We start from the raw sequence: 22,553 nt of genomic DNA, 5'->3' as shown, positions 1-22,553 counted from the left end.
TCCTGCTGGTTTTTTTCCTCCCCCCCCTTTTTCTAAGCCGCTAAGCCGCTTATCAGCTGATCCGATCAGCAGATAAGCCGCTAAAAGCCGCTAAAAGCCGCTAAAAGCCGCTAATAGCGCTAATCCGCTAATCCTTCAATGGGCTAGCTTCACAAGATGAAAAAACCGCTATATGAAGAGAATCACAGAACGGATTCTTTTCGTCTTGCGAGGCACCACTGTATTTGCCATTGGGTAGGTAAACCAGGTAGATAGACCTGGTCTTGACCTTACTTTACTTCTGCAAGTATCTTGTGATATTTCCGGAGTAAAGGTTTGTAGCACAAACAGATTGCTCATATCCATCCCTCCCCCTGAGTGTTATGTTTGGCAGAAAATCTGTTACACTATATCGTGGCCCACTTCACATAGAACGAACAGCTTTGGCTGGTGTCTCAGCTCCGCCCCTTTCTGGACAGGGATAGCCTAACTTCTGCGGTCTGTGTTCTGGTAGCTTCTAGGCAGAGGCGTAGGAAGGGGGGTGTGGTGGGTGCAGTCTGCCCCGGGTGTCATCTCTGAGGGGGTGACAAAATGGCAAAAATATGTGTTTTTAAAATAAATAAATAAAAATTGGGCTCACGACACTTTTTTTTTGGGGGGGGGAAGTAACTCCTGCACCCACCACACACACCCTTCCTATGCCACTGGTAGCTAGGTGAGGCAGGGGCCATTGGGCGCCATGTGTGCCTGAGCCATGCGAGGCCTGCAACATGCCTGAGCCATGCGTCTCTCCTGAGGGGGAGGCGGCAGACTGACTGCCTGCAAGCTCTGCGCTGCTTTTTCGAGCAGCATGGGCTTTGCGTCTGCCCACTGCCTCAGCTGCCCTACAGCTGAGGGGGAGGCAGCGGAGAGGCTCCACGCAGTGCGCCCTGCCTTGGCTTGCCCTGACCCCCATGGCTGGCTTGCCCTGCCCCCGGCTGCAGGACGCCGCACGCTGCACCGGGCACCCGAGCAGCTAACTACGTCACTGCCTCTAGGTTACCGTATTTTTCGCTCTATAAGGCGCACCAGACCATAAGACGCACCCAATTTTTGGAGGAGGAAAACAAGAAAAAAATATTCTGAATCCCAGAAGCCAGAACAGCAAGAGGGATCGCTGTGCAGTGAAAGCAGCGATCCCTCTTGCTGTTCTGGCTTCCGGGATAGCTGCGCAGCCTGCATTCGCTCCATAAGACGCACACACATTTCCCCTTACTTTTTAGGAGGGGAAAAAGTGAGTCTTATAGAGCAAAAAATACGGTACATGACTGCAACACATTATACCTGGGGCTCCTTCTGAAAACGGTTGAGAAACTTCAGCTGGTGCAGAATGCAGTGGCCCCTTTGCTAACCGGGGCAAGATGATTTGAATTTAAAACACAAATCCTGGCCTGACTTTACTGGCTGCAAATTAGCCTCTGGGCCTAATTCAAAGTGCTGTCTTCAACCTATAAAGCCTTACACAGCTCAAGTTGGCAGTACCTCAAGGAGCACCTCACCCCATATGAACCCACCCACACCCTGCAGTCATCACCTGAGGCCCTTCTTCGTGTGCCCCCTCCATGAAAGCTCTGGAGGGTGGCAACACAAGCATGGGTCTTTTCTGTGGTGGCTCCCAGCTTGTGGAATACGCTCCTCAGGAATGCTAACAGGAATGCTAATGTTTTAGGCACCAGGCTAAAACATTCCTCTTCTCCCAGGCCTTTGCCTATGTATACAATCTATGGCGTTTTTAAATGTGATGTGGGATATTGTTTTGCTTGTTATTATGATATGCATTTCCATGTTTTTATAATATAAACCACCCTTGGATGAAGGGCAGTATAGAATTGATGATGATGATGATAAAAATAATAATGTGGTTTGTGACTGGAATGCTCCTGGTTTTCTAGAATAATGTGTGAAATTCCCCCCAAGTTTTCACTTTCTAGGACATAAAGATAATTAATCCAATGAAATCATTTTTTTGTATACATTAATCATCCCAACTGAACAATATTAGACATAAGGCCTTTCCTAAATCAGCCAAACTGACAAAGCAAATGGTGAATTAATAAAACTAAAATCCAAGGAAGGCGGAAGCAGTTTCTGAAAACTGGACTGTTTGTATTGAGTGTTTTTGGCTGAAGACAAACAACGTTTCTTGTGTTTAGTCATCCCTGTGGTGAAATATACGTTATTAAACACAGCTGTGCTACATTGGCTTTATTGAGCCCTTGGCCTCTCATTTTGCTTTCACAAAGGCCGAACACCCCCTTTTCAGGATATAACAAATGTGCGCTGCTTTAAAAATATCTCGGGAACCATGAATCAGAGCAGTTAAAATAAGCTCCCCAATACAAAGGGTAAAGCAAATCAATTGTAGAGATCACTCTCACGGCTCTATAGAGAAACCAGTGTTTAGTTAACAGTCACACAGAAGACTTCCTGCCATTGCATATTGCCCTTCTGTTAAATCATCTGGTTGCTGCTCTTTAGTTATTTCGCACCAGCTTTGAAAACTGCCTAAAATGAGTCAAACTATTGGTCCATTTAGCCCAGCAGCTCTCCAGGATTTCAGTTTGGTTCCGTTACTTTTATTGGTTTGTTTAAAGTGGTTGATCATCCCAAAACAATACTGCATATCTAGACAATCTCCAAAAGATGAACAAACAAATTCATTTCAGTGATGATAAGAGGCAAGTCCAAATAAGACAAACTGCAAGTAAAGGAAGAAGTAATTCACGAGGCTTCTAATTTTACAGCTGCAACAGCAAACAGTTCTGTCTTATAGGCTACATCAGGGATCATCACCACCCTTTTCTCCTTATTTGTCTTCACACTACCACAAGACTCCTGGCTAAAGTTGGTCAGAGTTTTGAGTGGGAGCATTTCTGTTAGGGGAGACCACCAATGACTAAAAACACAGGCTGCATACACACAATCTATACCTTTAAAAAGGGAGTGGTTGGTGCTGTGGTCTAAACCACTGAGCCTCTTGGACTTGCTGATCGGAAGGTCGGCGGTTTGAATCTGTGAGATGGGGTGAGCTCCCGTTACTCTGTCCCAGCTCCTGCCAACCTAGCAGTTCGAAAGCACACCAATGCAAGTAGATAAATTGGTACCGCTGTGACGGGAAGAGAAACGGTGTTTCTATGCGCTCTGGCTTTTGTCAAAGCGGTTTAGTCATGCTGGCCACATGACCCGGAAAGCTGTCTGTAGACAAACGTTGGCTCCTTCGGCCTGAAAGCAAGGAGAGCTGCAACCCCATAGTTGCCTTTGACTAGACTCAACTATCCAGGGGTCCTTTCCCTTTCCCCTTTACCTTGAAAGTATGTTTGAAGCACATTCTTTCCTGCAAAGGATTCTGAGCACTGCAGCTTTCTCCTCAAAAAGTGACAACTCCCAGAAACCCTTAACAAACTAAAAAAGGACTTTAGCTTCTTGGGAGCAAAGATCTGTCAATTGTGATTATTTTGGTTCAAGAAGGAATGCATGTTCTGATTAGCCACTAGGGGGAACTGCTGGCTTGGGAACGAGACCAGGCTGCTCTCTCAGCAAGCTTAAGACCTGTAGAGACTGGCTAACCTCTGGGATGCTCTCGGCGCATAACTCAGAATTACCAGCCATAGGTGACTGCCCGTTGCTTCAGCTGGCAGTTACCATTGGATTTCTGGCCAGAGTCTTTGTTAGCAGGGAACCGGGGAACAATGGATGTGTAGATTGCACACACGAGGCTGCTAATGGAGAGGCGGGGAGAGTCTGCCTCAGTTTTTGGCAAGTGTTCGGTGACAACAGCCTACCCTTCAACAGTGACTTGCGATGCAAATATACACACGAGGATAAACAAAGGCTGCGGTCCCATGAATACTTACCTAAGCCAACTGAACACAATGGCAATTCACTCTGAATGAACGTGTATGGAATCAGGAAGCAGGCTAACAAAGGCCGAATTGACAACAGAAACCCCAAATATTTCTGGGTTGCTAGAGTATGAATACTGCACATCATCTGAGCATTGGGGGGACGATTTAACCCACCTGCCTATTGTTGCCGCTTTTCAGTCCTAAAGTGTCCCTGTAGTTTTTATGCTGCTACTGCTACAGAGCAATAGAGCAACTCCTCTAATATATAGGCGATTCTTTGTGCTTAAAACAGCACCACCTTCATAATATTTCAGCAGGGTACCAAAACGCCTGGCACCAAAATGATTTGATTCTGCTTATTTACTTGTTTGTTTTATGGAGGTAAAAACCGCTTCACGGCCAGAGGCTCTTAAAGCAGTGTATAGTAATATGTAAAACACAAAAAATAGGCTTTAAAAACAACAGAACCATTCTTACAGTTGTACAATTAATATTCCATAAAATGGCTGAGTCACACTTCAGGAGAAAGGTCTTCATTATGCAAAAACTAACAAATGCATCACCACAGCAGGACTAGGAAGGGTTAGTCACAAAGAACCTAAAGAGCCTAGTATCTGGAGGAACGGGCTGGGAGAGGAATTGGTCTCTCCACACTTGAACCCTAGAGGCAACATCCATCCACTGAACTGTCAACCAGAGATTAAGGTCTGAGTCCTGCCCCAGGGTTCATGCTCACTCAACCCCACTTGCCTGATATAACTGAGGGCCCACCCAGAAGTCTCCAAATATTGCACAAGACTCCAGATACATGTGCAGATCCAAGAGACACTCCATACTGGGGAAACGTTGAGTCTGCCTGGATCTGCAGAGCCTTCTCCAATATGGGAGAGCCTAGTCTGGCACATTCTACTCATGTAAAAACACGCTGATTCCCAGACCATCTGCGGGCCGGATTTAGAAGGCGATTGGGCTGGATCCGGCCCCTGGGCCTTAGTTTGCCTACCCAAGACCTACAGTTCCGAGGCTGTATCTTATACCATATTCTCATGTCCTCTCCAGTCCTATGCCCACCTCCCCCATCCCTGTCGGTTTTCTTCTGGCTGATTATACGGATTAAATGACGTCTGTTTCTATTTTAACCAGTTTTCCTGCTTCATCTATTGTGTGTATCTTTGCAGTGGGTGGAAACAGCAAGAGCAAGGAGCTGAGTAAATGGAAGGGATGGTTTTGGGAAGTGTTACTCTATTTATATGCATTGAAGTGCAAAAAAGGGGGGTTGCATTTTATTCCTTTCATATGCAGTATTTGTGGGGTGGGGGAGTGGATTTCAGCCACTTTATCTCCAGGCAAGAAAATGCCAAAAGCAAAGCGAACTTGGCTTGAAAAGTTTTTCCGAAAAGTGAGCAGCTGTAACTTAGAATGAGGCATAGTTTCTGTTGTTGCTGCTAGCCATAGTGCCTTAACACAGTGGCCAAGAGGAAAGGGAGCATTGGAATAGATGCTAAGGGTGGAAGGACCTGGAGTGAGAATCAATGGAGGGATCAGAACACACCATGAAATACTTCAGGGCTTGCTACTGAATTGGGGCTGGTACCTGAACTACAGGGCTCCAAGGTCATTCTTAGGCACGCAGCAGTCGGGGGATGAGGATATGCCCATTTCTGGACTGGGAAGTAGAAAGCAAAAAGCAGGAATAAACTGGTCAGTTCTCACAATGGAGAGATGTGAGATGTAGATGATACCAGTTGGCTGGAGCATGGTGCTGATAATGCCAAGATTGCAGGTTCGATCCCCATATAGGGTAGCTGCATATTTCTGCATTGCAAGGGATTGGACAAGAGAATCCTCAGGATCCCTTCCAATTGTGTGATTCTATGATTTAGGGCGCTAACTCCCAGAAGGGATTGTGAAGCGCCCCAGAAGGAGATCACCAGACTGACTGAAAAGGCGACAGAATGGCAAATGCAGCTTAATGTACATTTGTGTAAAGTTATGTGAGTTGGAGCATTTTTTTTAAAAGCAATATTAACTTCACATATTCACTGATGGCATCTGAGCTGGAAAAAGATATTGCGCCTCTTTGGGGAAAAAGATAGAAAATAAAACCGCCCATAGTCTTTATACAGATCTGTGGTGTGACCACAGTTGGAGTACTGTGTACAGTTTGGGTAGCTGCATCTCAAAATACATCTTGTTGGGCTGGCAAAAGTGTGAAAAAGGGCAGTGAAATGATCATGGGGCTGGAGCAGCTCCCCAAATTCCCACACCCTCTCCAACAGATGGGGTCAGCAGAGTTGGCTATTTTGCTCCAAAGGTGGGGATGCAAGGACCTTGAGGAGATGCTCACATAAATGTCCAGAAACTGATTTGAATGGTATTCCTATATTTCACCCCAATCTTCAGCTAAGAGTGTTGCTCTCAAATCTTGCTCCCCCAGCCTTTAAAGCTTTCTTGGGATCCTGTCATTGCTGATTCTTAAGGTTGCCATATTTCAAAAAGTGAAAATCCAGACACAAAAGTTGTTGAGTTTTGAGGGTTTTTTTTTATAAAAAAAAACAAAATCCCCAAAAATTGAAGTTTTGGAGCTATTTTTAAGGATATTGGCCAAAATATAAACTTACGATTCTAATACAGAATATATTTGAGATATTCCTTTAAAAATAAAAATAAAATAGCAAGCTGTTGGGAGACCCAAGCTTTGAATGGGAACAGTGATCTTGTAGCTTGAGATGGTTGGATAATGAGGGGAAGAATCTGGAGCCAATTATGATGGACATTCTGCAATTTTTCTTGAGGCTGCTCACCTCACAGTTCGATTTGGCTATTATTGTTGCATTGATCTAGTCGCTGGAGACATTTCCCTCAATCTTTTGGATATGGATCAGTGGAAACAAGCACTGACGTTTTCTTAAGTTGGCAGCAAATCTTCATTCCCTTTATTCACTGGCAGCTACAGCCACACCTTATCTCAGTAAAGAAGAGTTTGGATTTGATATCCCGCCTTTCACTCCCTTTAAGGAGTCTCAAAGCGGCTAACATTCTCCTTTCCCTTCCTCTCCCACAACAAACACTCTGTGAGGTGAGTGGGGCTGAGAGACTTCAAGAAGTGTGACTAGCCCAAGGTCACCCAGCAGCTGCATGTGGAGGAGCGGAGACACGAACCCGGTTCATCAGATTACGTAACTACCGCTCTTAACCACTACACCACACTGGCTTGTATCAGAAACGCTGAAGGAGAAAAGGGACATGGGGCTTGCCATTTATGCCTCCTCAGTTTTAGACCAATTTTTAAGAATGAAAACGTTTCCAGGACATTTAGAATGAAGAAGGAACCTTGGATCTTTCAGGAGGATCCTGAGTTTAAATGAGCAGCACACTGTGTTCATCAGCCTTCCACAAGCAGGCACCTTCTCTGAGTTTTGGACCACAGTTTATGTTTCTCTGGCCTCTGGCCACACTGGCTGAGTCTCAGGACAGACAAAAGGCAGCATCTCTTAGCACAACACATAGTTCTATTCTGGAACTCACTCTCAAAGGAGGAGATGATGACCACCAACATGGACAGCTTTAAAAGAGGATCAGATTGATTCACGGAGGATCAGACTATCAGCGACTACTTGCTACAATGGCAAGGCTCTGCAGTCAGAAGCAGTATGCCTCTGAATACTAGTTACGGGAAACCACAGGAGGGGAGAGTGCTATTGTGCTCAGATCATGCTTGCAGGTTTCTGATCCGGCACCTGGTTGGCTGTTGTGAGAGCAGGAAACTGGCTGGAGGGCCATTGGTCTGATCTAACAGGCTCTTCTTATTTTCTTATTATGGGTACATATGGAGGGCACTGGGTTGGGAAGCCTGCTGCACATACTCTGTTGACGATACATTTGGTTAGTCGTTTCCCTTGGATCTAGCTTGCTGATGTAATTAATTTCTACTTAGCCCAGTTAAAACACACATTACTTTGAACGGGACCGTGCTGGTCATAATCCACCCTCGCTTCTGGGATACTCAGTTTAGTGTGATCATTAAACTTTTGAAAATCTACGGGATGGAACCCCAAATGACGTCATGAAAAAATCCTTGTTTCTTTATATTGTGGTTCCAACCTGTCTGTGACTCTTTTTATGTTCTGAAATTGGATTGTTTTGCTCATCCGTCTAATTCAAAAGTCAGCTGTCAAGATGAGCTCAATTGCAAATAAGAAACTAATATAAAATCCCTCCCTTGCTGTCACAGTTCAATAGTCTTACAATTGCACCTTGACTATATGGTGGGGAAATTGGAAGTGTGTGTGTGTGTGTGTGTGTGTGTGTGTGTGTGTGTGTGAGAGAGAGAGAGAGAGAGAGAGAGAATGAGATCCTTCTTGCTTTGATAACACACCTTTGGATAGCTGAGTATTTGCACCTTGGAGACAATGTTATTACCTAGCAATTGTTCCAAGTTTGATCTGTTTTGCTCTTATATGCTTTTCAAATTGTACAGTCTCCCAGATGGCCCTCAGAGTCCCTTCCTGCTCTACAATTCTATTGTTCTATGAAATGATTGTATCTAAAGTGGTGCCTGCTTGCTGTGGGTTCCACTGTCAAATTCAAATTGTGGAGAGCCCACAAGCTCTGAGATGGTGCCAAGGCAAAGCAAACCTATTCATTACTATGACCCCAAGCTGTTAAAATTTCATTTTGATTGGCTTGGTTTAAAAGATGATAAGTGAGGTTGAAAAAGCTGCATCAAAGAGGCCAGTTCCTCCCCTCCTTTCCAGCCTTGAATGGTCAACACTTGGTATAATTACAGAAACCAAGTTGAATAGTAAGGAGCTGTGTCTCAATATTTGTCAAAAGAAGGTGGATGATTGATCACTATAGTAAGAGTCAAGAAGACATTGCCCGCTCCGGCTCCCTTCAGTTTGCCTAATGGCTCTGTCTGGCTTGGTCAAGAAACATTTCACACAGCTTCTGGCTCAACATGCTTCTTAATGTCAAGATAGCCTCCAGAGATGTCTCCAGAGATGGAATGAGATCAGAGAGCAGAAACAAGGCAGAATCTGGGAATGAGGGAAGAGGTTAGCAGTCGAGGAAGCCATTCCTGGGGGGAAGGAGGTCATCTGCATGTCTGCTGTCTGGGTTGGCACTGTCAGGCACCAGCCAAGGCCCAGGCAAGGGGTCCACTGCCAACCCTGGAAGCCCCATGGCCCTGTTGCTCCTCCCCTTGCTGTCACTGCCCTTCTTTAGTAAGTGAGTGATAAGGAGCAGCAGCCTCTGCTCACCTCTCCTTCTGAGCAACTGTGTGGACTGGGCCCAGAGGAAGGCTGGTAGTGAGAACCACTCAAGATGTATTGCCCAATAGCCCTCAAATCATGGAGCCAGCATTAGTCAGAGCCGAATGACAGACGCATAGGCAGGGAGTAATGTGCTGTGCTAGCTGCTGCATCATTGCATTTTTTATTATTTCATTTATTTCTTATATATTGTATTTGACTGCATTACAATATGAATCCCATAGGGACACCATAGGTCATTTAATAAAATGCAATAAAAATAAAACAAAAGAAGCAATACAAATACAAGTAAAAATCAATATGACTATTTAATGTGATAGATGTACCCTCTACTGTCTTCCGGACGTACTGTGGTCTGAATGAAGCAGAACACAGTTTAGGAACCCCTGCATTACGCTATACTTGCTAATGTAAAAGGTTTTAGTGCTAGGGTTTTATAGATGCCTTTTTGTGACACAAGCTTATCCCTATTAATTTCAGGGCATAGATTAACAGACGTGGGCCATGTTGCTAGCAGGAATTGTGCAAACACTGCATATGCTTTCCGCCTAGAAAAATAACACGACACAATTCCAACCGAGATCGTTAATAAGTAATTTTCAGCGGGTTCTGTTGTATCCCAGGGAGAGTCGACCAATATATCTTTTATGAATCATCAGGAATCATGTTTGCAGGTCACATGTTATGGACTCCAGCCCTGTAGAAATATAAATAAGACCTGAATGTGATGCCATTGCTTTCCTGGTGAAGTGGACCGTTTTGCCAGTGTGGCTGCTGCAGAATCTATGCATTTGAGGCAAGATGAACGTTGTGCTTCCTTTCCCTGGGATTCAGATGATGTGTGGAACTCTGCCATTAGCTGGAAGCAGCCTGAACAGCAGGGCTGGAAATCTGCCCTCCACTCTCCTTGTTTCCCAGTCTTGTTGCAGCCCTGGCACTTAACATCTGCTTCTTTAGACAGTCGCAACGTCCTGATAAATCCAAACTGTTCTGACACTGAGGTCAATCCCACTTGTACTTTCAGTTTCTAACTCTTTTTTATTTTCAAAGAGACATATAACATAGTCTATTTATACGCATCCTTCATACCTGCTGGGGCAAATTTCAGTTGTGTTTGGGTATGAATATTGAAGTTTCCACTAGGGCTTGTTTCCACTAGAAGCCACACATTCACACATGTCCTCTCTTGGGGTGTCTGCATGCCCATCCGGGGGCATTTCTTTTAGAATTTAATGCAAATGCCTGTGATTTGGGATAGCACAAGGGATGCTCGTATACGGGCTTTCTATATTTACAAATGATGACTTAGACCCAAAATGGAGACTCAGGAAGCACTTGTTGTGCACTAGGCTCTAGTGAAATAAACTTTGTTGAAGAGGGCATGAGGCTTTGTGAGCATAATTAGAAGCTACCCTGTGGGTAAGAAAGGGCAGAAGAAAGAAGAGCAGAAGATGATTCTGTTTTAAATTGCTCCCTTTCACCAAAGTTCTGACCTTTATATAGGTGCTCTCTGTAGGTATTTCATACTAATGCTAAAAGCTGAACAAAAGCTTTTCAGAATTCTAAATGCAAAAAAGCTAAAAAGAAGTACAATTGATTGTTAGGCAATGAAGGCTAATGAAAGAGCATCTTCAAAGCAGACAGGGGGGCAACACTGACATTGTCTAGCTGCCCTGGAGTTAAGAGATCATAAATGGTTATATATGAAAAGTAAGAAAGTTCAGGACAGTTTCTTTTCATACACTTTGAGATTTTCCGATGCCCTATTCTATTGAGCATTTAACCAAGCAAAGGGATAGGAATCGAGGCTATAACCTTTGGTTATTGAGCAATACATATCCAATCTGGAAATGGTCATCATCTAGGGATGAAGAATCTATCTGACCATCTTCCCTGGGAAATTTTTATATAGAGAGAATTTTCCCAAAGGAAGCATGCCCCTATTTTGAGTGCAAATTAGTCTTTCCTTTGTTTCCAGTCCTGGATCTTGGAAATGTAAATGATATATTTTCCTTGGCGGTATTTTTGGGATGATTCCCATTCAAGAGAAGACTTAAGAATGTAGCTAAACCAGTCCCAACTGGCCATGTTAGGACCATGGTACCAATTAGGACTCAAAGGGGCACATGGGGTGTGTGTGAAGTTACTTCATCTCCACCAGTTGGAATATTCCTATGGGGGGCGGACACTTGAAATTGATGCTTAGAATTGATATGATAGCAAAATCTCTTGGCAGATTTGTAGACTTACAGAGCAACCCAGGAAGCCAGTGTCATTTATACTGGGGGCACATTATGTCAATGTAACCCACCCCTATTCCAAATTCTATTCAGAAGTGGGGCTACCAGCTGAGCTGGCCTGAGCTTGACAGAGGGAAAACAAGCCTTTCAAAATAAAGAGTTTTTGTCATGTCACCGAGCTGAATAGGGACTGGAATAGGGGTAAGTCTCTCCCTTTCCCACCACTCCCCCGGAACATTCATTTTCCAGGACTTACCTGGCCTCAGCTCAGCTGGCTGAACCCTGGCTGAGCCAGGATGGAGGACTTTAGACACCATATCTCCATTGCCTGGGCCTCTGGCTTTTTTTTTAGATAGCCATAATGGCATATCATGACCCAATACAGTTATTGGAAGTGGTAAAAGAGTCTCATGTGGCATGAGATTATTGGCTACTAAATACTGACCTACAAGTGGTGATATTTGAAAAAGCTACTTAGCTACATCCAGCAATTGTTGGTATCTTGAATGCTCCAGTTGGAACCAGTCTAAAGGGTAGAAAGAGCCCACCTTTGACTCCTAGCTGCAGCAGCAACTGCTATATTTGCCAAGTATTACATGTAAGCACCGACTGCACAATGTAACAGGTATTTTCTTCTTTATTATCTACATATTGATCCATTTCCCGAACCGGAGACACTGCAGGCAAACGTGATAGCTTCAATAACTTCTTTCCTAACAGCGACACCTTCCCCCCTGCCTTTGTTCTGCTCCGTGAGGTCTTACAAATAATGGCAATATAATTCTTCTGCACTCGGCAACCACTATGAAATGGACCATATAAATCAATTGTCAGCACTGTGACTCGCAAGTTAAGAAGCTCCCGGCTCCAAGTCCCACATCAGAACATCCAATTTGGACAAAGTGGCTTAAGGATAGTGCCGCACAGATGTAAGAAGTCCTTCGGTTGACAGTTTACGCCGAGGTCCTTTTCTGTGGCTATTGTCCTTTTGCAAAAGCAGATTTATGACACTATTTGGAGTATGGAATAAGTGAAGCGCCAGCTGATTCCATCCCACCCACTCCCGCCTGACTTGTACCTTAATAGATTGGAACTAGGGCGGCAACTGCTGCATCAGAAGAGGCAGTTGCTGCAGTTCTAGCAAAGTGTTTGGACTTAACTTTGCACTGGACAAATATTTACATACAATGAAATTGCAGTGCTTTCCCCTAATATGGTTTGAACGTAGCTTTGCTCTGGACAATCAAAATCAAATGATATATGGATCCCAGAAATACACTTCATGAGAGAGTAGATAACTAAGATGGTCATGAAAGCGACCCATTCTACCTGGTTGTGTTACTCTCCAGTATGACCTCAGTCAAGCCTCAGTGAGTGAATCACATATTTTCCCCAGGTGGTAGACTCTAATGAGTTATACACAAACAAGAGTTTGTAAACTCAAGAGTTGCTTTTGCAGAATCTGACTCTGTGATGCTGAATGTCCCCGAGAGTGATTATTTTACAAAAATCTAAGTGAAGCCATTCAGGGAGTGTAATTTGAAGTGTTTTTTCTTTGGTTGCAGTATTTGATTTCTTTCTCTGAATATTCTGGGCATGTGAAACGCCAAGCAGGCCACAGTAATGTCACATTAATGTAGTGCGGCATGTTGGTGTCATCCATCAGATCTTACAGCTGGCACATTAAATTATGTCTTTTGTAGGCATTGCTTCAACAGGTCCCAATGCCACTGGTTGTAAGATGCAGAACTGCATAACGATAGGCAGCTAAAGACAGCATCTTTTTTTATTTTAATGGGAGATGGCTTAACTTGCAAAGTTAGAGCATGACCCAGGTTGCAATGCTACATGGAAGTGCAAGGGGAGTTGTATTTGCAAACACTTGCCATGTTTCTTAAGTGTGTGTTGGTGGTGGTGATCATCCTAAAGGACTGGTAAAAGAGTGTCATTGTAAGCCCCAGGAATTATCTACACTTATGCTTTCCAAGTACAGATCCACACTTTAAAGTTACGTGTACAACCACTCTTTTATTGCCCCGGAGCTTTCCCTGAGGAAACCTGCTCTTTGTCACCAAATCTGAGCAAGTGGCAATCCATTGAAAACCTGAATGGACATTGGTTGGTCTTCAGCTTTAAAGAGTGGATTTTCACAGGGAATGCACTGGGGTGCAAAAAGAGTGCTCATAGAGCTTTAAATCACAGAGTTGTGCCTGAAAAGCGCGGGGCAAAAGGTACGTAAGCATGGACAAGCCTCCAGACCTCAGTAGGCTCAAGGATACCTGTTCAGGAATGAAGGAATGAAGCAGCATAGATGGATGTGTGCAGGAGAGAGAAATGGTGTGGGATAGCCATACTTTCCAGGTTGGCATGTACCTAGAATGCTTATTCAGGTACAGTGGTACCTCAGGTTAAGTACTTAATTCGTTCCGGAGGTCCGTTCTTAACCTGAAACTGTTCTTAACCTGAAGCACCACTTTAGCTAATGGGGCCTCCTGCTGCTGCCGTCCTGCCGGAGCCCGATTTCTGTTCTCATCCTGAAGCAAAGTTCTTAACCTGAAGCACTATTTCTGGGTTAGCGGAGTCTTTAACCTGAAGCGTATGTAACCTGAAGCGTATGTAACCTGAGGTACCACTGTATTCCTAAATCTCCCACATGATGATGAAGAGCAAGAACTAATGTGTTATCTTGTCCCCATTGCTCTTCCTGATTTTCCAGGGTTCTGAATCACACAGTAGCCTACATGTGTACAGCAGGATCCCCACTGCAAAAGTTATTCCTCCAACTCATGAGGAATTTAAAACAGCTCAATAAGGTTGTTGTGGAGCTTATTAAAAAATGCAGAGTGTCTTTCCTGACAGTTTCTCAAAAATAATGCAGCAGTTAGAACTGATGCACAAGAGTGTAGTGCCTTGCAATCAGGAGTGTTTTTACGGGTTGGACAATGGGGCTGAACCCCAGATTTTCTATGTAAGATTCCAGATCTCCTGCCCTAATCCTCTTTAACCCTTTTACTTATGGGTGTGCTGCAAAATGGAGGACTGGTGGGTCCTAGCTACCTGCCAGTTGCATTTACCCAGAGCACTCCATGCATTTATGAAGATTTGTGTTGTGGGCTTGTGCACCAGGTCCTTTGAGTGATACCCCGACTGCAGTCGTCAAAGGTTCAGTCTCTGTTCGTGGCAGTTAAGTTTTATGAATAAAAATAAAGAAATAAATAATTGATAATTCACCTCAAATAGGAAAATGTCATAGACTAACAAGACAATGAAAAAAACTTCTCATTGAGCAGAGCACTCAACTTTGGCCCTTACTAGAAGGTTCTCAAATGGCTTTTGCTTCTAGTTTGTGAAAACTGGCTCTGCAAAGCATTTTATGTCTTGGGGAAAGAATTCAAAGGGTTCTATCTGAAGATAGTCTTGCCATCTTTCAAAGCTGCTTTAGACAATTAATTCTGTGGGCCAGATCATTTTGTATGCATATGTGAGTTGATGTAGTTTCTAGGGGGTTGTGGTGAACTTCCAGTCAAAGTTGCAGTAAATGCTTATGAAGTTTTTTCCTTGAAGAAACTTGTCACAGTCTGACCTTTATATGCCTTTTGAAGCTTTTTATTCCAACAGAATTCTTAATGATTTATTTAATTCAATGCCTGCCTTAGGGAGTGCCATTACTGTGTTGTATTTTGTTAATATTTTCAGATTTAGTGGTTGAATCCTATGCTTACTTATTTTCTTTACTTTGAGGCAAGTCCCTCTCTGTCCATCGTATCATTATTTTGTTGGTTCCTTTTCTGTTGAATTTTAGCTAACACTTTTGGGAATTTATCACTGTACCCTTGCTTTATCTGCTGTTTTGCTTCTTTCTGGAATGTCTGGTTGCTATTTTAAATAAATATGCAGGATGGCAGACTCAGTTAAGAAATGGAGAGTATAATTATTTAAAGAATAATGGTAATACTCTGGCATCGCAAGGTCATATTTCAGTCAGACTATGACAAGCTGAGTAGTGCAGCACTGATTTGACCTCTTTGGTACACACTGAAAGCCCACCAGACCCCCAAGATACAACATGGCACTGTTTTGCCTTCATTATGAGAATCAACCCTGGGAGAGAGAGAAGATGTGAAATGACCATGTCCCTGGAGTCCTTGTGGTAAGGGGAACAACCCACACAAGTCTTGGAAGTTCAGTGGTACCTTAGAGGGAAGAAATCATGTTATGAGTTGGGTTCAATACATCACTTTCATTTGAGATAATCCAGGCTGAATGGTTTCTTACATAACTCAGAGAACACACTTCCTTAATGAGAGAAGCTTCACTTCAGTTGCTGACACGTATGGAAGTGGAATGGTCGTACCCTGAATTAAAAAGTCTGTTTTCCATTTCCATTATGTATTTTATAAGCTAAATCCTTCCATTTTTAATAGATGAAAGATGAATTTGTTTTGTAAAACAGCTTCAGGTTTTAATATCCAAAGGAGTCACTAGATTAGTGAGTAACTGCATTGGAAATGACTTGTGCATCATCTTAGTTTCAAGTGACGCTGACCTTTCCTTGGGATACTTCCTGTACTCCCAGCTGCATGTTACAGCATGCAGTCAGGAGCGCACAAAGATACTTTTTGGATGAGCCCCAAGTATACATTGTGATGATCAATTCACGTAAAAGTTAAGTGTTCCTATCTGAATAGGTCTATGCATGTAGTTAGCTTCTTTCCAATAAATATGACCAAAGGTTACATCTTAGTGTGTGGACAACATTCACTGTGAGATGGTAATGATACAAAACAGAGATAGTCAATATGTAGGTGTTTCAATGCTTTCCTTGAACAGAGCTAGTGTTATTAGAAATCATGTATATGTAAATATTAGAGATGTACTCCAGAAAAAGATTGGTGGACCTGGATTTCTTTCTGTGTGCCCAGATTTCCACCTAACATCTGCCAAATCCAGCTTGGTTCTCATACTGAGAAGACATGGGAGATTACAGGGCTGGGCTTAGACTTCTAGGACTGCTGTGGTCACGGCACCTATTGGTGCTGGAGCTCTTTTTGCAGCCTACCATATCCCTGAAATTTTCTGGATGCCCACTGGAACACTCTAGATTCTAATGAAATCTCCAACACAGTGTGGCACAATTCTACTACCATGAGCAGAACTGCGAATCCATTCCCCCCACAAAAAAAACTAGTCAGCCACAGAGTACTTTTTCTTTTCACAGAGACGTCTTGCATTGGATAAGTTTCTGGAATGCCTTCTTGAAATCTTCGTTAAAGATTGTGTAAATCAGGGGGTTAACAAGAGAATTAATATATCCCAACCATGTCAGAAAATTATTCATTTCTTCAGAAATCTGACATCTTTCACAGGTATTAACAACCACCTCCTTCACAAAGAAGGGGAGCCAGCAGATCACAAAGGCACCCAAAATTAAGCCAAGGGTAGTTGCTGCCTTTCTCTCTCTCGTGGTAGAAATCCGTTGTCTCTTCCATCCCTTTTCATTCTTGGACTCAGAATTGGGGCTTCGCAGGGAGATATGCATTCTGTCCAAATCTCCTGAACGAGTAGATGCTTTCCCTTTTGTGCATGATGCTGAGGAAGCTGGCTGGCAGCTTTTCTCAGCTCCTTCCAGGAGACCCTGTCCATTCGCCTCCTCTTTGAGAACACGACTCACGCTCCTCCTGTGAAAAGTCTTAGCTGCCTTGTATATTTTGTAGTAAAGGATCAGAATCAATGCCAGCGGGATATAAAAGGCTCCAAACGTGGAGTAGATGGTAAAAACGATATGGTCGTGCTTAATGATGCACTCGTCATCTCTGCTGGCAGCCTGGTGCCGCCAAAACAACGGCGGCATTGAAATGAAGACAGAAATGACCCACATGACGGCAATCATGATGCCTGCCCGCTTAGGGGTTCGCTTCCTGGCATACTCCACAGCATCTGTGATTGCTCGGTAGCGATCCAAAGCGATGGCTGAGAGATGCAAGATGGAACAGGTGCAGCAGGTAATGTCAACGCTGAGCCAAAGGTCGCACATCACCTGGCCCATGATCCAGGTCTCTTTGACAATGTAGACGATGCTGAAGGGCATGACTAGGATGGCAACCAGAAAATCAGTGACTGCCAAGGAGCAAATTAAATAATTGGCAGGGTGGTGGAGCTTTCGGGTCACAATTATGGCAGTCATCACTAGAGAGTTGATGATAGTTGTCATCACTGCTAGCACAGAAAGTGTAAGAGAAACCAGAATCTTCGGTGTTACTTTCTTGAGTAGTTTTTCTGATGTGTCATTTTGTTCCAATGTATAATTTTGTTCAGTAAAGTTCAGGAAATCCATGATTGCCTTCCAGGCGATTTTTATCTAACAAATATACCTGTAGAGAAGTAAAAACAGTTTAGGAAACAGCAACTTGATATCCCAGAAATCTCACAATACACAACAGATTTCAATATTCTCCCTTACGTTTCCCTATAGTATTTTCCATGCCACATGTTTTTGTCCCAGTCGTAGAAATGAGAAAATTGATTGGAATAACCAATCCCATAAAGGTAAAGGTAAAGAGACCCCTGACCATTAGGTCCAGTCGTGACCGACTCTGGGGTTGTGGCGCTCATCTCGCTTTATTGGCCGAGGGAGCCGGCATACAGCTTCCAGGTCATGTGGCCAGCATGACTAAGCTGCTTCTGGCGAACCAGAGCAGCGCACAGAAATGCCGTTTACCTTCCCGCCGGAGCGGTGCCTATTTATCTACTTGCACTTTGATGTGCTTTTGAACTGCTAGGTTGGCAGGAGCAGGGACCGAGCAACGGGAGCTCACCCCATCGTGGGGATTCGAACCACCGACCTTCTGATCAGCAAGTCCTAGGCTCTGTGGTTTAACCCACAGCGCCACCTGCATCCCTAACCAATCCCATATGGCTTCCTAAATCCTTACTGCAGTCACCACTTCCTTCTTCATTTATTTGGGGCGTGTGCAAGGATGAAAAGACGTGGATAACCTAATCAAAGGGAGGATTTCAGCTAATCATACCAATCGTTTTGGATGACATCTAGATTGATAGCAGCATGTTGAGGTGACCACAAATGGTTCAAGACTGAGAAAACCTATATTTTTGTGCTACATGTGCAGTATACATTTAAAGCAACCCCACCACAAAAGGAATCTGCAGTTTGTCCCTCACGGAGCTCTATTTCGCCGCACCTTTGACAAACTATACTTCACTACTCTAGTAGCCACAATTTTATAGCAGGGATAAGTAATGACTACAGTACTGGATTATATATAAAAAGTCATGTGCCTGAGTGAGTAATATAAAAGATGTGAGCTCTGTAGCTGACACTTCAAAAAATATATGCTTTGAAAAGTATTTTTTTCTGTGGACAACGGAAGCATATCTGCCTACACTAGAAGAGATTGGATCAATCAGAAGTGAAGCATGACATGGTAGATTTTCTGCACTAGCAAGGTGGAAAGCATGTCTAGTCATTTCTGTCCTATTCTCTCCCCCCCCCCCCCAAAATATAGACTAGGAAGAGTTCAAGGCTGTTGTTGCTTCTTTCTCTTTTAAGAAAGAGTCAGTAATGAGAAAACCCCAGGTCACTCTATAAATAATTACTTTCTTCTTTTCTGTTCTTCCTGCTTTTCAGAAGCAGGTTTTCTTTCTTGGACTCAGTCCTTTGGAAAAATGAGTCAAAACTAAAGGTATAGAAACTGCTACGCTTCCTAATTGCACTGACGCCAGTTAAAACAACAACAACCACATAGCAGAATCCCTATTTAAGTTAAGGGAGCAGGGGGAAGATAACCAGCAAATAACCAAGAAAATAGTGGGATTAGTGCTTGCATCCCTGACTACTTTCACTTGGTGTGTTTTTCATCTTTCACAAAAAGGGGTTAATGCACAGGAGATTGTTCACACAGCACAGCTTTTTGACATGTGAAATGTGCTCATTAATTGATTCAGCTAAACATTTGGCTGCTTTTGCTTAAGCAATGCCTCATTCAGTTTGCTCTACAAAAATGCTATGATTTTTTAATTTTTTTTTAAAAAAGGAATATGCCTACCTGGATGTGCCTTTACTGAAAAATGGATTTCAACATATTGGGTGGGGGGGGGGAGGTTTATCAGCAGGAATTACCGATGACAGAGAAATTGGGCCTCTGTGTTCAGAGGCAAGATCACTCTGTAAGCAGATACTGAAGATGATTAACAGGGCGAGGGGTTTGCCTTCAGAGGGAAATGGCTGGCTACTCATCAGATACAAGGTGGGCCAGGTGATGGACCTGTATTCTAATCTAACAGGACTCTTTTTTATCTTCTTAATGTTTTCTAATCATCCCACTTTGCTCTGTCAGTGCTGTTGTTTTGCAAACTGAAGGACTGCTGTGGTTTCCCTCCCAGTTAAATATGAAAGGAGCTTTATGTCCATAGCTCTGTATGCTACTGCCTCTTGCTGTGGTGATGATGTAGTGAAAATGCCAGGGTTAGTGACCTACAGATCCCATACTAGACAGTTGGAAAAATATTGTAAGGTGGGCAATTTATGCAGTGAGAACTACTCTGTATCTATCTCTTTGCAATATTTAGACTTTTTACAAATATTCAAGGAAAATTTGACATATTTTCCCCCCTGGGCTTTGCTAGCTGAGCTGCCTCCATACAGAACCAATGCGCTGGCCATCTGTCAATCATGGCTCACAAGGGATGGGGCAGATCAGGATCTAGCCTGATTTAATAAGCATTATTTGGGAAACTTTGAGATTTAATACAAAAGCCTTCCAATAACATGCATAGTTCTTTCTTCTTTCATAAACTAAATCCGTGGACTGGAGCTGTACTGCAGTTTCTTGGATTTGTATCAGCTAAAGGGCAACCTCATCTGTAGATAAGCACAATGAAACTAATTTAGATCACACAACTGAACTGCATCTCACTGGAATATTTACCCTCGTAGCTTTGCAGAACTGTGCCAGCGATGGCCTTCTGGGTATATGAACCAAAAATAACTATAAAGCCGCATGCAGTTATCAACCAAACATATGTCAATCTACTAAGAATTGGGAAGGGGGGGCAGAGAGAGAAAAGCTGTAACCCCACAGCCTGACTTGGCTGGCCAGTCAAGTGTTGTGATAAACAAGCACCGTACTTGGGTTCACAGAGACTGTGGGCGTAATCCCATCTCATTTCAGTTAATAGTTCTGGATAGCTCTCAAACTGGGTAAACAAATCTTAGCAGTCCATTGGCAATTCAGTGTCAGCGTTCAGAGTCTCCAGCCACTTTTTGAAGTGGCTGCACGCACAGAGTGATCTGTATGCTTTTGGCAACGTGTGATGTGCAGTGTCTCTAAGGAGCTCTTTGGGGCATTTATTTCCCCTCTATTTGCTGATCCATAAAGTGTTTAGGTGCAAATCAGGCTGCTATTGTGCAGAGACAGGATTCTGAAGGCTCCTGCCACACTGAGAGAGCACATATATTAGTGTAAAAACTGGGAAACTGCTTGGGGGAAAAGGTGCACATTAAGTAAAATTGCATACTTAAAAATGCTGGTGAATTTTCATGAGAAAGTAAAAAAAGAATAATATTGCCAACTGATGCGGGAATGTGGCAAAGTCAACTTAAGACTGAAAAGAAATAAGAAACTGAAGTTGACAGATTCATTCATCTTTAGGCTAGACCTGTTTCTTATTTCTATCTGCCACTTCTTGCCATCTGCTCTCTGTTAGAATTCCTGCTCCATAATTGCAGTCATGGGATTGTTGTCTTTCGCATGACGGTATATGTTTTGACTCCACAGAGTGGGAAGTGACAGAGACAGGATGTTGTGTTACTGTGTTCCGTGAAGTGGGACTGTTGTCTTTTGTTCTTTCTCTTTGCTGTCTGATGCTAGAGAGAGAGGGAGCCATATTGCAGTGCTCCATGTGTGTTTATATGTAAATAAAGTAGATTAGCCAAAATGCTGAGTTGCTGGGGTTCTGTTACGCAAACTACGCAGACGCTGTGGATCCCTAAGTGTGTGGGTGTCTGTTGGCATTGGTCGCTGTGATGTTCTGGCAGAAGAAAGCTTTTGAAGCTCCCGAACGATTGACCAGGAGGGAGAGAACATGCCATTCGGGCATGTGTCTCTACCAGGGTCCTACTTGAGTGTCGGACGAGCTCCTGCCACTCTCACCATCTTACCACTGTTTTCTACCCTCCTCAATGCACCATTCACAAAATGCATTATAACTAACATAACTAAAACATAAAATAAAATAAAAGAGTGACTAGCTTTTCCCAACAATGCTGCTCAGCCTACACTTGCCTACCCACAGGGCCCTGCTTCTTCCTCTCTGCAAATGGAAGGAATGACCACAGTTTCAGAGGGATAACAATCAAGTTACTCTCACAAAGACTGACAAACACAGCTTTATTAAACAAAGGTTACAGATCAAACCTTTTCCTGAAGCTCCATACATCAAGGTACACGTCAAAAAAGTCTATGCAATACAATCCAGTTCCAATCTTAAGGTGATGGTTTGCTTTGAGTTTTCTCCATGTCCAGCCAGGCTCTATTTTGGAAGGCTTGTGATTGCTTCTTATTTGCCATTCTGTAACAAAAAGGAGAAAAGAGTTCTTAGGGCAACATCTCTAAGAATCCTGGGTCTCCTCATATTTTTCTCAGTGCACCACACCATTTTAGGCAACAGCAATACCATACAAAGAGTCTATGGCAAATGAATTCTAAATTATGACTCCAGATCAACACTCTGCCCTCTGGTGGGCTGGTCTAGAGGACTGAAAGAGGAGACTATTGCCAATATGCAAGCAATAGTGTGCTGAAGCCTGAGGACCAACCAGGCTGAGAAAATAAAATGCATGAACATGTGCAGAATGCCCCCCTTTTTGCCAATGTTACCTCAGGGCTGCACACATCTTGGATCTAAAGGAGATTTTTTTTTGAAAAGGTCTCTGGGCTGCACTCTCCCATGTTTAAAAAAGGAGACCTGGCCATTCCTGGCCTCTTCCTCAATGCTCCATTCACAAAATGCAATATAAATAACATAACTTAAAAATAAAATAAAGTAGTGACTAGCTTTTTCCAACAATGCTGCTCAGCACCCCCCTCAAAAGTTCCCTCACTGGTCAAATCAATATTAATAAAAAGGGGTGAGGGAAGCTACTTGTTCGGAGAGGCAAG

The 22,553-nt window shown here is 43.4% G+C and overlaps 1 protein-coding gene and 1 long non-coding RNA gene across 2 annotated transcripts in view; one reads left to right on the top strand and one right to left on the bottom strand.

The window, feature by feature from the left end:
- Positions 1 to 22,553, top strand: part of LOC310704795 — a 247,641-nt gene that overhangs the window by 85,831 nt on the left and 139,257 nt on the right. The window lies entirely within an intron of this gene.
- HTR1F (5-hydroxytryptamine receptor 1F) overlaps positions 11,996 to 22,553 on the bottom strand; it is a 110,284-nt gene continuing 99,726 nt past the window's right edge. Inside the window, exons 2-3 of the mRNA XM_083498711.1 lie at positions 21,810 to 21,963; positions 11,996 to 17,747 (exon numbers count right to left, since the gene is read on the bottom strand). Coding sequence (XP_083354837.1) covers positions 16,589 to 17,710 — 1,122 coding nt within the window. The 5' untranslated portion in view covers positions 17,711 to 17,747; positions 21,810 to 21,963 and the 3' untranslated portion in view covers positions 11,996 to 16,588. The remainder of the gene's footprint in view (positions 17,748 to 21,809; positions 21,964 to 22,553) is intronic.

Source organism: Podarcis liolepis, assembly GCF_965112155.1.
Source record: "Podarcis liolepis genome assembly, chromosome: 4".
Lineage (NCBI taxonomy): Eukaryota > Metazoa > Chordata > Lepidosauria > Squamata > Lacertidae > Podarcis > Podarcis liolepis.
This window is presented reverse-complemented; position numbering and strand designations above follow the sequence as displayed.